Genomic DNA, 12,963 nt, shown 5'->3' with positions numbered 1-12,963 from the left:
CCAGAAAACACTGGCTAGAACAAATCAACAGATTTCTGTGCAAATTGACACAAAAATTACAGATCATATTTCTGTCCAAATTGGCACAAAAATTACAGATCATATTTCTATGCAAATTGGCACAGAAATTGGCAACTCAGAAGCATATGATCTCCTACAATTGTAACCTTTTTGACCAAGGAATTAGCACAAGTGCAAATTGGCACAAGAAACAAAAACAGCAAGATTAAGTGCAAATTGAATTCCTTAAATAGAAACAAAAAGCTATTTCGTTTTGCACTTAAATCTTGAAAATTCACAAGTGATCCCTAGTCTTTATTAAGAAATGGATGCATTGGATATGTGATATGAGAGAAAACTGTTGCATTAATGCCAGAGAACTTGAAACTGCCTTATACGATCAGCATATGAAGGAAGTAATTGGCACAAGCTCAAATCTTCTGTACCTGAAAGTCGACTTAGCAGGATCTTCGAACTGGTCCGGCGGGGTGTTGCCTGCACCTGTCGAAGGTGGGAAGGAGTCGCGTCGAAGGTTGGAAGGAGAAGGGCGGCGCCTCGTTGGGATCACTGTTGCCGTCGACAGTTGGAAGATGCCGGGATTTCGCACCGGCGGGGTTTCGGAGGGACAGGGGAGCCTTGGGAGTGAGGAAGGGTTAGGGCACAGAGATGGACTGGAAGTTGAAGGGCGGGGCCTCGAGGGTGCTATCTGTTGCCGTCGACACTTGGAAGACGCCGGGACTTCGCACAGGTGGGGCTTCGGAGGGACAGCGGGACCGTGGGAGGGAGGAAGGTTAGGGCACGGGAAGGTTAGGGCAGAGGGACAAGTCGCGAAGAGGTTTTGCCGAAGAAGTTTCCGGGGCAAAAGTTAATTGTTCTCTGCGTCACGTGTTTCTCATGAGACAACCTTGTCGTTTTCTGCGTGGGACAGAGGACAGGCACATTTTCGGGACAGAAGATTTGAGCTGAACCTGATGACTAGTGTTTTTATTTCCAGTGTTAATTAAGGAAAGACAACAGAAAAGAAAAAGGGATAACACAGTTGTACGGATAATAATGTTGAACATCAATATAGAAAGTACAACTTCATGAGTTTTTAATTTACGGGATGTTACGTATCGTAAGAAATCTTGTCTCAATTCATAAAGGGATGTTACACATTGGACATTAATGGGGCTCTCGATTTTCTTCAGTCACAACTTATAACAAGTGCATTTTATCCATGTTACACTTTAAAGTATTAGAAAACTGGTTATCATGTTCCCTTAAATTCTCAGGTTTTGATTTTTGGTAATTATGGAGCTTTCGGTTCCATTACATTATAACCTACAACATGTGTGTTTTATCTATTTGTGCACCTAAATGTTAGTTACCATGTCTTCCCAAAAGGTAGGTTTCGGATTTTATAGATCCTTATGTTCTTTTATGTTTTAAGAAGGTGATATCATGTTAGTTCCTAGAACCTGTAAGTTTCAGAACTTGCTTAGTGGGTCTGTGCTTACCTTGCTTCACATCATGATAGTTTAGTAGACTATATATATAATATGAATTTGCATGCTTACGTCTAGATTTATGATTATGCCTATGTTTAAATAGTTTGCAAGTTGAGGGTAAGTGCAGTTATGACCATATTATGGTAATTATGATAGGAAAGTTGTACGAGTATGGATAACCAGATTTTAATGATTATGCATGATATGGATTTTACGATAATTAATAATTTTGCATGTTATGGATTTATGACAATTAATGATTATGCATGTCATGAATCCTATGATAAATAATGGTTATGCATGTTATGAACTTCATTATGGGTTGAGTTATGAACTGGGGACCTAAGCCCGGGGAGCTCATCAAATCTACGTGGTTGCGTGTGACCAGTGTCCATAGTCCGAGAGCTCACCAAAATCTACACGGATGAGTATGACTGGTGTCCATAGCCCGGGAGCTCACCGAAATCTACGTGGTCGAGTGTGACCGGTGTCCTTAGCCCAAGAGCTCACCAAATCTACGTAGTCAAGCGTGACCGGTGTCCTTAGCCCAGGAGCTCACCAAAATTTTACGTGGTTGAGTGTGACCAGTGCCCTTAGCCCGAGAGCTCACCAAGCTATGTAGTTGAGTGTGACTGGTGACCTTAGCTCGAGAGCTCACTAACCTTAGCTTATGTGATTAGGTTAATTCTCATGCTTAGTTTATTTACATGCTTATGCTTATGCTTATGCTTATGTTTATGTTCTTCGTTTATGTTCTTCCATAGTATGTATGTTTATGTCATGCAAGTATGTTTATGATTATATTTAGATGCATGCTCATGGTTATGCCTATTCCATGCTTAGTTTATTTACATGCTTATTCTTATGTTATGCTTGTATACCTATGCCGACGCCTATGCTCATATCCTTAACATTTCAGTAGGTAAGTCCTAAGTTACATAGCCTGGATATCCCCTAGTACACTAGATGGTAAACACTAACTATTGCAATAACATGGTTCGGAATGTGCTGAGTCTCTCGACTCATAGATTATAACTTTTTTTTTTCAAGGAATGAGACAAATTCGGAATGAGGCAATGACTAGTGAGCCAGCTTGGGGCATTGGTGGCACAACCTGAAGACCTACTTTAGTTTACCTTTCTGCATAGTCTAGTAGCTGTTTGTTTGCAAATAAATTCAGGAACTCATGTTAAGAATTCAATATTTCCTTTCATGTTGATGGTATGATCCAACTCCAAGAACAGGTACCAGAATACATTGTTTCTACAATTTAGTTGAGGTTAACAAAAATAAAAGATTCAACAAGTTTGAGTCTTTCATCTTTACGATACAAACTGGTTAGGTATTCTATCTTGAGTACCCAATAAAGAGAAGAAGACATATTGAATGGTTAGTAGTGTGTCAGATAAAGCCTCGGTCAACCATAGAAATGTCGAACACCATAACTAGCCAAAATCATAATGCATATCAAAATGAAGAAGTCGATATATAATCAGTTGATTTAGAAATACAATCTACATTGCAATTAATTGTAGATGTTAATGTCACTTACGAGGAAATAGATGATAGAGAGATGTCTAGCAATGAGGAAGTTGATATACCAATGGAGTCTAGCGATGATAACTTACAAGATGTTCATTTAGTTACGTTGATTCAGAATGACATCATACAATTAAAAATTATTAACAATGTCATGGTATATTTTATGAATTTTCTTTTTTTTTTCATCTCCCTAGTTGACAATATTATATCAACTATGTATATTTTATATTGTTATTTTGCATATATAGTCATACAACCAACACAGAGACCGCGTGGTGACCAAATTGTGTTGCAAGTTGTTGGTGACCGGTAAGTAATTATGTATTTAGTAAATATTTTAGTACTTTAGCTTCTTTTTAATAATATAACATATCTAATACAATATTTTTCCATATAGTTTTGTCCAAGATGGTCACCATGCAGCAACATATATATAAAAAATGTTTAAAGAATGATTGTCTCCTGCTGGTACTAGATGGTGACTCGTAGACTAAGATATGAAGAATTTTTATTACGGAGAGTTTTTGGTAAGTATTTGGATTAGAAACATATTTGTAGTTAACATGATATTAATTGTCAAAATATATTGTTGTATAAGAGATATGTTTGGGAGGAGGGCCAGGAGAAAATGTTCAAAAAAATTTGGAATGTCTATGCTCTAAACTATGCAGGGTCATGTTGTACAAGTGGAAGCAGAGGAACACCAAGCCATCTGAGGTCCTTGATGCAGTTTGGTAGTCTTGGAGAGTCATTTGGGCTACCCAGCATTGACAGGATAATTCAACGATTACACGTAGCAATTGCAATTTAGAGCCTGCTGATCTGAACATCGGATCCACAAAGCATACTGCTGGATCCTGTTTGATGGTGGAGCATGCTTCTGACTTGGTATGTTTAAAATTAAGTTATATAAATATTTCTAAAATATGTTTTGTTATTCATTTTAATGTATATGCATTTTTTGTACACAGACTGCTAAATTACATTGACCTCTTACTTGTTGGAAGATATTTAATAAAAATCATAAGAAGAAAGATAGGTCATTTATTGATCAATGTTCCTAAGCAATTAACGTAAGTATATTAAATTTTGTGAATATAATTATATACTTTATGTGGAGGTTACTAAAATTATTATTTTGATGCAGGAAGCAATGACCACTAGAGTTGTTGAGACGTTTCAACCTAATGCAGAGGGAGAGGGGTCACAACCTCTTTCCACTGATGCAGTTAATGACATTTATTATGATGTCGTCGGTGGAAAGAAGAAGACATCTCTCTACGGGCTTAGCTTTCAGGCTAAAGTTATGTATGAGCGGATAAGGATTCCATGGATCAGGGGGCGTCCTACTTCCTCCTCCTCATCTAGTGAGGTACGAGAATTGCGGGAGGAAAATGAGGACTTGCGGATTTGACTATCGTCATTGGAGCAGACGATGACCAGGAGGGACGCAGAGATATGAAACATGCGACAACGACAGGTTCAGACTGAGGCAATAGTTCGTCATATGCAAGCATTTGTAGCAACGTTCTCTCCGGATTCACATAGGGTTGGCCTGGATCATTTGGAGTCCTAAGATACCCAGGATCTTAATGATTCCCCTTTAGAGTAGATTATTTTAAAGTATGTATCATTTATCTAAACTTTTAATTGAGTCAATTTTTTTTTTTGCTAATAATTATATGCATATATGATAGTCTTATATATTTTCATAATCATTTTCAAATTTGGCATATTTTTATTCCAGGAATGCAGGTATGTATTTTTAAAAATGTTCGTTAACTAAATTACTTATTAGTTTAAGATAAGTAGTTATATCATTCGTAATTTAATATAGCATTTTCTATTCACGACTAGTCTCGATGAAATTTCATACAGGACGCAAAGGCGATAGTTCCTTATTTTGCTTAGGATGTATTGTATTGGATTACTTTCTATTAGGGAAACTTTATCTTGTATTAGATTCGGACCTGTGTTTAGATTTACTATTATGTATCTAGTTCAGTTTAACTTAACTAGATTGTTGTGTTGTTTGTGATGTGTTATACGTTTGTTATGTGTTGTGAATTTGCTATATTATAATTGTTGATTTGTAGTGAGTTTTGTTGTTAAGTATTATGAGTTGATTGTGAAACCATCATTTGAGATGGTTGTAGTTATTTATATTCATATGTAAATAGGGAAAACTCAAAAACAAAAAAGGAGAATCTAGAAACCTAAAGAATAGATTAGCGACGGAAAATTTTTTCGTCGTTAAGATCGTAGGTAGATGTCTTCCCAATATCCATGATACCTAAAAATAAACAAATAACGACGGATATTTAAATATTTTGTCTCTATTTGCGGCGTATATTTAAATATTCGTCGTTAAATATTTTTAACAGAGTTATTGCTCCGTTTGACTTTTAGCGACAGAAATTTAAATATTTATCACTATATATATCAACGGATGTCTAAATTTTTGTCACTACTATAGCAACGATCGATATCTAGCTGACAGTACGCTTTTCCTCGCTATTCCGTCGCAAAATTAATTTAGCAACAGATAAATTTCATCTCTATTTTCTATTTTTTATAGTGTATGATTTATCTTATTTGGCAATCTAAGAATAGATGTAATTTTGATGGCGATATTTGAAGCGTCGATAGGATCTTCATTCAGATTAAAACATATATGTAGATCTTTGAACACCTAGCGCATACATTCTGTTTTGATTTCGTAATATATTTATGAAAGCTCTAAAAATCAATGAAAGAAATTGATGGTCTCTGATTCTGAATTATCAATAAGCTGCAGTGATCTTGGAACAGGGGGCATGTCGACGTCTACAACGCCTTCAAGAACTTGAAGGACCTGCCCCATGGTGGGTCTGCAACTCTCCTCATTCTGAATGCACCAGAAAGCAATCTTGCAAGCTCTCTCTAGTTCTTCCATGTCAACTTCTTCGTGCCCCAACCCGCCGTCGAGCACAGTCGCAACCTCACCTGCGATGAGTTTGCTCGCCATGGACGTCGGATGATAGTAAAGATCACTACTTTGCTCTGTTTGCTCCACATTTCTTCTTCCAGATATGATCTCCAACAACATCATGCCATAACTGTACACATCAGCTTTGGTCGTGATGGCAACGCCAGTGATCCATTCGGGAGCAAGGTACCCTGGAGTTCCTCTCAACGTCGTCACAACGCGGCTGAAGTCCCGTCCCATGAGCTTAGCGAGGCCAAAGTCTGCTACTTTAGGATTGAATGAAGCATCTAGCAGAATGTTTTCTGGCTTTATGTCACAGTGTATGATGCAGTCTCTGCATTGCTCGTGTAGATAGTCTAATCCTTTCGCAACCCCGATAGCAATTTGATATCTAGTTCTCCAATTCAAGACGGTGGAAGGAGCAGTTCTATCGAAGAGGTGAGAGTTTAAGGAACCGTTTGGCATGAACTCGTACACGAGTAACTTTTCCGATCGTTGAGAGCAAAATCCAAGCATACGGACAAGGTTGATGTGTTGGATTCTGCCAATCGTGCTCACCTCGGTCCGGAATTGTTTCTCGCCTTGACGGAGGCCTTCAAGCTTCTTCACGGCAATGGCAACTGAGCCTGGCAAGGACCCTTTGAAAACGGAGCCGAAGCCTCCTCCCCCGATCTTCTCTGAGAAATTTCTTGTGGCATGCTGCAACTCACTGTACGTGAAAGAGACGAGAGAACTTTGAGCTCTATTCAAATTTTGGATCATTTTTCTGGATCGCCGCTTGGATATCATGATCCAAACGGTAACGATGGCGAGACAGAGTAGGACAATTGTCGAGACGACTCCGACGATGACCCAAGTTACCACTCTGTTTTTGTTGCTTCCAGAGCTCTGCAGCTCCAAGGCAGAAAGGCGAAGGTAAAGAGTACCTGCATCAGGTTGGTTGTATTGTTCTTGAAGATTAAGCAAGTCTCCGTGCCAAACATAGCACCCTGTGGTGTTATAGGAATAAGCATTGCAAGAGCAATTGTTCAAGCAAGCCAGTTCACATTCTTCCGAAGTTCCAGCCATGTCTAAAGTATCAGCTTTGTCAGGTAGCCTCACATTCGTCATCATGAAGAAGCCATCTCTCTGAGAATCGATTGAATTGTTCTGCTCACATTGCAGGGGAGTGATCCTCTCGCACCCAGCGGTTTTGTCGCCCAAATCCCAATCATTCCGAGACTTGATCCTGAATCCTTTGATACAATTGCAAGCGGAGGAGGTGAAATCATTGCAGCTGCTGAAAGATCCACAGAGCGCAAAAACAGAGCACCTGAATGGAGGCTGAGTCCAATACAAGACCCAAGATTTAGAACTCTCCGTCCATGTCCATTGTTGAGACAGGCCAGAGTCATGATCGAGAACATTTCTTGAGATCATATTGGGATTATCAATAGTGTACGCGAAATAGAACTCCTCTTCATTGTCGACGAATTGGTAGCCATAGCCGAAGTTCCTGCTCGGAGCTATCTCAGGAATGGAGCCAAAGGTATTGCCGTTCCAGAGTCCACTGGACCAATATATCCTGGACGAATTCCACAGCATATAGCATTGGTAGGTTCCTGCGGGATCCACCTCGAGGGTGAAGATCCCAGGAGCAGGATCCACTTTGCTCTTCCAGGCCGTGAGGGGTTGTGTTCGATTGGTGAGCTTGTCGAATCGAAGTTTGGCTCCAGGAAGCCAAGTGTCAGTGGGGTGATCAAAGCTCTGCCAGAAGACGAGAGAGGAGTTGGACTCGTCCCTCAGTTGAAGATTGCCGGTGTCGAGTATGACAGCGACTGTGGCGGAATCGGAGGGAATGGTGACGTTGGTGGACCATATAATGGAGGAATTGTCGAGGAGGAGGACGAGGTTGCCATCGCCAGAGATTCTGAGCTCTGATGCAGTTGGGTCCTTGACGGGGGTTGCTCTGTTGGCCACCCAAACTGGAGTGAAGACGGAGATTTTGTCGTACCAGATGCCAATGTAGAAGTTGAGGGAGGAGCTTCCTGTGGGTGTGAAGAAGCCCAGCCTGAAATTGCCGCCGACTGAGATTGTGCTCTGGTTCCCTTTGAGAGAATTGTTTGCAGAGATGGAGTCGATTGCGGAGGAGAGGGGAAGATAGTGGAGCGCTGCAAAGGAGCATAGGAGAAGGAGAGATGGGGACGGGGAGAAGAAGAAGCAGCGGGCAGCTGTAGAGCAAGGAGCCATGGCTAGCTGCTTAAAGTATTGTGCCATTGCCGGATTACTATTTATAGCAAGGAGAAGATGAAAAAAAACATGGCCAGTAAATTGCTACGAGATAAAGATTAACACCACACAGAATTTGGAGATTGAGGTGTACCTGTTTACTTTCCGCTGTTTGCGTCCAATATTGTGGTCGTATATTTGCGTATGATCACTAATTTTGTCTTGCGTTGAAAGAAAGGGCACTACATGCGCCGCAAAGCGCCACGTTAAGCTTTGTGCCGTGTTAGTATAGATGCTCTTGGTCTCCTCGGGATTATATCACGAGGTCTATTATTCGAATCTAAATTATGTGAGGTAAATATCTCTTTTACCTTATAATTATTATTTTAAAAATTAATAATCATTCGTAATTTATCTTTTCTTTGATCTAGACCGATTGACAAAACTCTAAAAACGAATTTAATCATCTTTTACCATCATACATGTGCTGAAATATCTTCCTATTTCTTTGACGGTTTATGCCGAATTACATTAATTTTTTTTTAAAAAATAATAGTTACATTTTCTTTTTTCAGTCGTGCAATCTCAGTTTACATATGCATTGACTTATAATAATTAGATTAAATCAACCGTAACATAAACCAAGGCATGCATTCAAACAGGAACAAACATGAAAAACAAAAAAACTAAGTACATGAATCCTAATAAATATATGATTTAATTCGGTTTGGTTAATTTAGATTTTTATTTTTTAAAAAAAAATTAATTCAGTTTTTAAGTAATTCAATTTACTTTTGATTTTAAAATTTGTAATTCAATTAAATTAAATAAATCGAATTTGGATATTAATTTGATAATTTTTTATTTAAAAATATAATTAATTAAATAAAATCTCAATTTGATATTTTTTTTAAAATTTTTTAATTAATTTGATCGAAAATGGTATTAACCGATATTTAATTGGTTCCGTTTGTTTAATTTTTATAGAAAAATTTAGTCAGTTCGATCGATTCAAAAAAAAAATCAATTTGTTCGAGTTTGTAAATATATATATCGGACATCCCAAATTTCAATTACACATTTATCCATAACAAGTTGTTAATTTAACTGAGATACATAAATAGTTCTTAAAATATTAACTACTAGCAACCTTGAGTGCTGGTCATACCGTTCCAGAATTTATTTTTCAAAGGGAATTATTTAACTAATACGGAAATTAAACTGGAAGGTTTTCGGGTTGTACTGTCATCGTCCTGAGCTTGCTCATTGGTCATTACCTCATTCATCTCATTACCTGAAATAGTTAAAATCTGTGAGTCGAGAGGCTCAGCATATTCAAACCATACTATGCATTAATTAGTTTCTATATCCATGTGTCCAAGGGAAGAATTCTAACTTAATTAAATCTTTATTCATAGTAAAGTATTTTACTTACACATGTGTACTAAAGCATGAAGGTAATCATATTGCATGTAAGGACATACATGTGATCGTGAACATAAGAGCATAGACATGAGCATAAACATACATAGGCATAAACATAAACATACATGAATCTTAACGTGAACGTGAGCATAAGAGCATAGGCATAAGCATGAGCACACATAGCATATAAACATACACATGAACATACATAACATAAACCTACACATGAACATAAGCTTTCATGGTTTGGCACACTCCCCGAGCGTATGTCCCCGGATCACATCATCGTCCCATATATGAAGTTAACTGATTTCTTACGTAAGCTTCCCGGACTCGCCCGGGATATATCTTACTCGTCCCCTTGCTCCTACCATAATTAGTAGGGACCCGAACCTTAGAACAGATGCCCCTAGTCATATATACTTAAACTGACACTTTGGTATAAGCTCTCCGGGTTCACCCGGGACATGTCTTACCCATAGTGTGGGCTACTCGGGAGGGGATCCCTGGATCGATGCTCAAAGCTCCCTGGACAAAAGGTATCTGCGCACGAATCTTGGGATGAGAGTGATACACGGTATCCGGATCGCAGCTTGGTAAGCTTCCCGGGGTGTAAGATTCCCCCATATCAACACTTAGGAAGCATCCCAGCTTGCTGAGACATATCCTCCCTATACATACATAACTAATTCTATAGTAAACTTCTCGGCTTACCTGAGACATATCTTACCCATACATACATAACTAGTTCTAATGGTAAGCTTCCTGAGAGTAGGTCCCTGGAACATACCTTACCCATAGAATAAGCTCCCCAGGCTTGCTCGGATCATAACTTGATAAACTCCCCGGACTTGCCCGGATCATAACTTGGTAAGCTCCCAGGACTTGCTCGGATCATAGCTTGATAAGCTCTCCAGGCTTGCCCAGATCATAGCTTGGTAAGCTCCCTAAGCTTGCCCGGTTCATCACTTGACCTATAGCATAAGCATGAACATAACATAAATATGTATGTAAATTCAACCACGACCATTACATGATCATGGACATAACCAAAGTCATGCACCTAGCATAAACTTGACCACTTCATAAGTATGGACATAAACATAAACATAAATATGTACATGTACATGTACATGTACATAAACATAAACATGATCACTACACAAGCAGACAACATAAATGTATATGTGCATAAACCTAAACAGGATCATTATATGAGCATCAGCATAGCCATAAATATGCACCTAACATAAACTTGATTACTTCATGAGTATGGACATAAACATAAATATGTATAGCTTGCTGAGACATATCCTCCCTATACATACATAACTAATTCTATAGTAAGCTTCCCGGCTTACCTGAGACATATCTTACCCATACATACATAACTAGTTCTAATGGTAAGCTTCCCGAGAGTAGGTCCCCGGAACATACCTTACCCATAGAATAAGCTCCCCGGGCTTGCTCGGATCATAACTTGATAAACTCCCCGGACTTGCCCGAATCATAACTTGGTAAGCTCCCAAGGCTTGCCCGGATCATAGCTTGATAAGCTCTCCAGGCTTGCCTAGATCATAGCTTGGTAAGCTCCCTGGGCTTGCCCAGTTCATCACTTGACCTATAGCATAAGCATGAACATAACATAAATATGTATGTAAACTCAACCACGACCATTACATGAGCATGGACATAACCAAAGTTATGCACCTAGCATAAACTTGACCACTTCATAAGTATGGACATAAACATAAACATAAATATGTACATGTACATGCACATAAACATAAACATGATCCCTACATAAACATGAATATAAATATGTACATAAACATAAACATGGTCACTACACAAGCAGAGAACATAAATGTATACATGTGCATAAACCTAAACAGGATCATTATATGAGCATCAACATAGCCATAAATATGCACCTAACATAAACTTGATTACTTCATGAGTATGGAGATAAACATAAATATGTACATAAATGTGATTACGTACCTATACATGTGATCACTACATAAGAATGAACATAAACATGTACATAAATGTTTAAACATGATCCCTACATAAGCATGAACATAAATATATACATAAACATAAACATGATCACTCCACAAATAGGGAACATAAATGTAAATATGTGCATAAACATAAACATGATTAAATGTATAGCTTACAAGGAATGGACCTGAAACTAACATAAGATGCCACATTATCTTAACATGGTGGAACTCATAGCATACAAAAACATAAATTGAATTCATGAAGTTATCCAAACCTAGTGGAATTCATAGCATGCTAAACCCTAAATATAAAGGTGTCACAATATGATTGAGTTCGTAACCACCTAACCCTGACCCGAAACTAATATGTATTATGATGTTGTCAAAAACATAAATGAGTTCATAGCCTTTCAAAACTTATAATTCGTGACTAATATAGCCTACAAAGTTATGATAACATGGAATATTTCATGGCATTTTCAAACCCTAAATTAGTGAGGAAAATAATTCCTACCCAATCCGAAATTTACAAGTCCTACAAATCCATATGAGCATGAAAAGTTTTGTAACTTCTAAGGGTGAATGAATAGTAAAACATGAAGCAAATTATAGTGCACATCATGATGAATAACTCCCTAAAAACAATGATCAATCTACTCCCTAAAAACAATGATCAATCTACCCGCATTAAAATCTGAAACTTACAAGTTCTACAAGTCAAATGGAGCATGAAAAGGTTTCCTATCTTCTAAGGGAAAACAACTAGAAATATAGAACAAAATGTAGTGCAACATCCAAATGAATAGCTTCTAAAAATAGTGATCAACCTACCCATATAAAATCTGAAACTTACAAGTTCTACAAGTCAAATTGAGCATGAAAAGGTTTCTTATCTTCTAAGGGAAAACAACTAGAAGCATGGAACAAAATGTAGTACAACATCCAAATGAATAACTCATAAAAGCAATGATTAAAGCTACTCCTTTTGAATATGAAACTATCAAGTCCTAAAATCAATGGAAGCATAAACAATTCTCTAACTTCCAAGTAGAGGTGAGAAGGGAACCTAAACCATGGTACCAACTTCTTCAAAATGGAAGAGAACATAGGAAATCTATAGAATCAAAACTCCACAAGTTATAGGAATTACTTATAGCATTAAGCAAAGTAGAGAACATACCTTCCAAATCCTTGCCACCAATCTCCCTCTTCTCCTCCTCCATTTAGAGCTTGGCACCAGTGGAATATGGTGAGGATGGAGGCTTAGGGCCGGCGGAAATTTGGGAGGGTTTAGGGTTTTGGGAAGTAGCCAAAAATCCTA

General features: G+C 38.1%; 1 protein-coding gene across 1 annotated transcript; it reads right to left on the bottom strand.

Annotated features, from left to right (window-relative positions):
• Positions 1–5,778: 5,778 nt before the first annotated feature.
• LOC122033808 (G-type lectin S-receptor-like serine/threonine-protein kinase At2g19130) lies at positions 5,779–8,256 on the bottom strand. The gene has a single exon (XM_042592969.1). It carries the CDS (start codon positions 8,254–8,256, stop codon positions 5,779–5,781), a length of 2,478 nt encoding a protein of 825 aa, XP_042448903.1.
• Positions 8,257–12,963: the final 4,707 nt, after the last annotated feature.

The sequence above is a fragment of the Zingiber officinale genome, chromosome 11B (assembly GCF_018446385.1).
Source record: "Zingiber officinale cultivar Zhangliang chromosome 11B, Zo_v1.1, whole genome shotgun sequence".
Lineage (NCBI taxonomy): Eukaryota > Viridiplantae > Streptophyta > Magnoliopsida > Zingiberales > Zingiberaceae > Zingiber > Zingiber officinale.
Note: the sequence above shows the minus strand (reverse complement) of the source record. Positions and strands in the feature narration are given on the sequence as shown.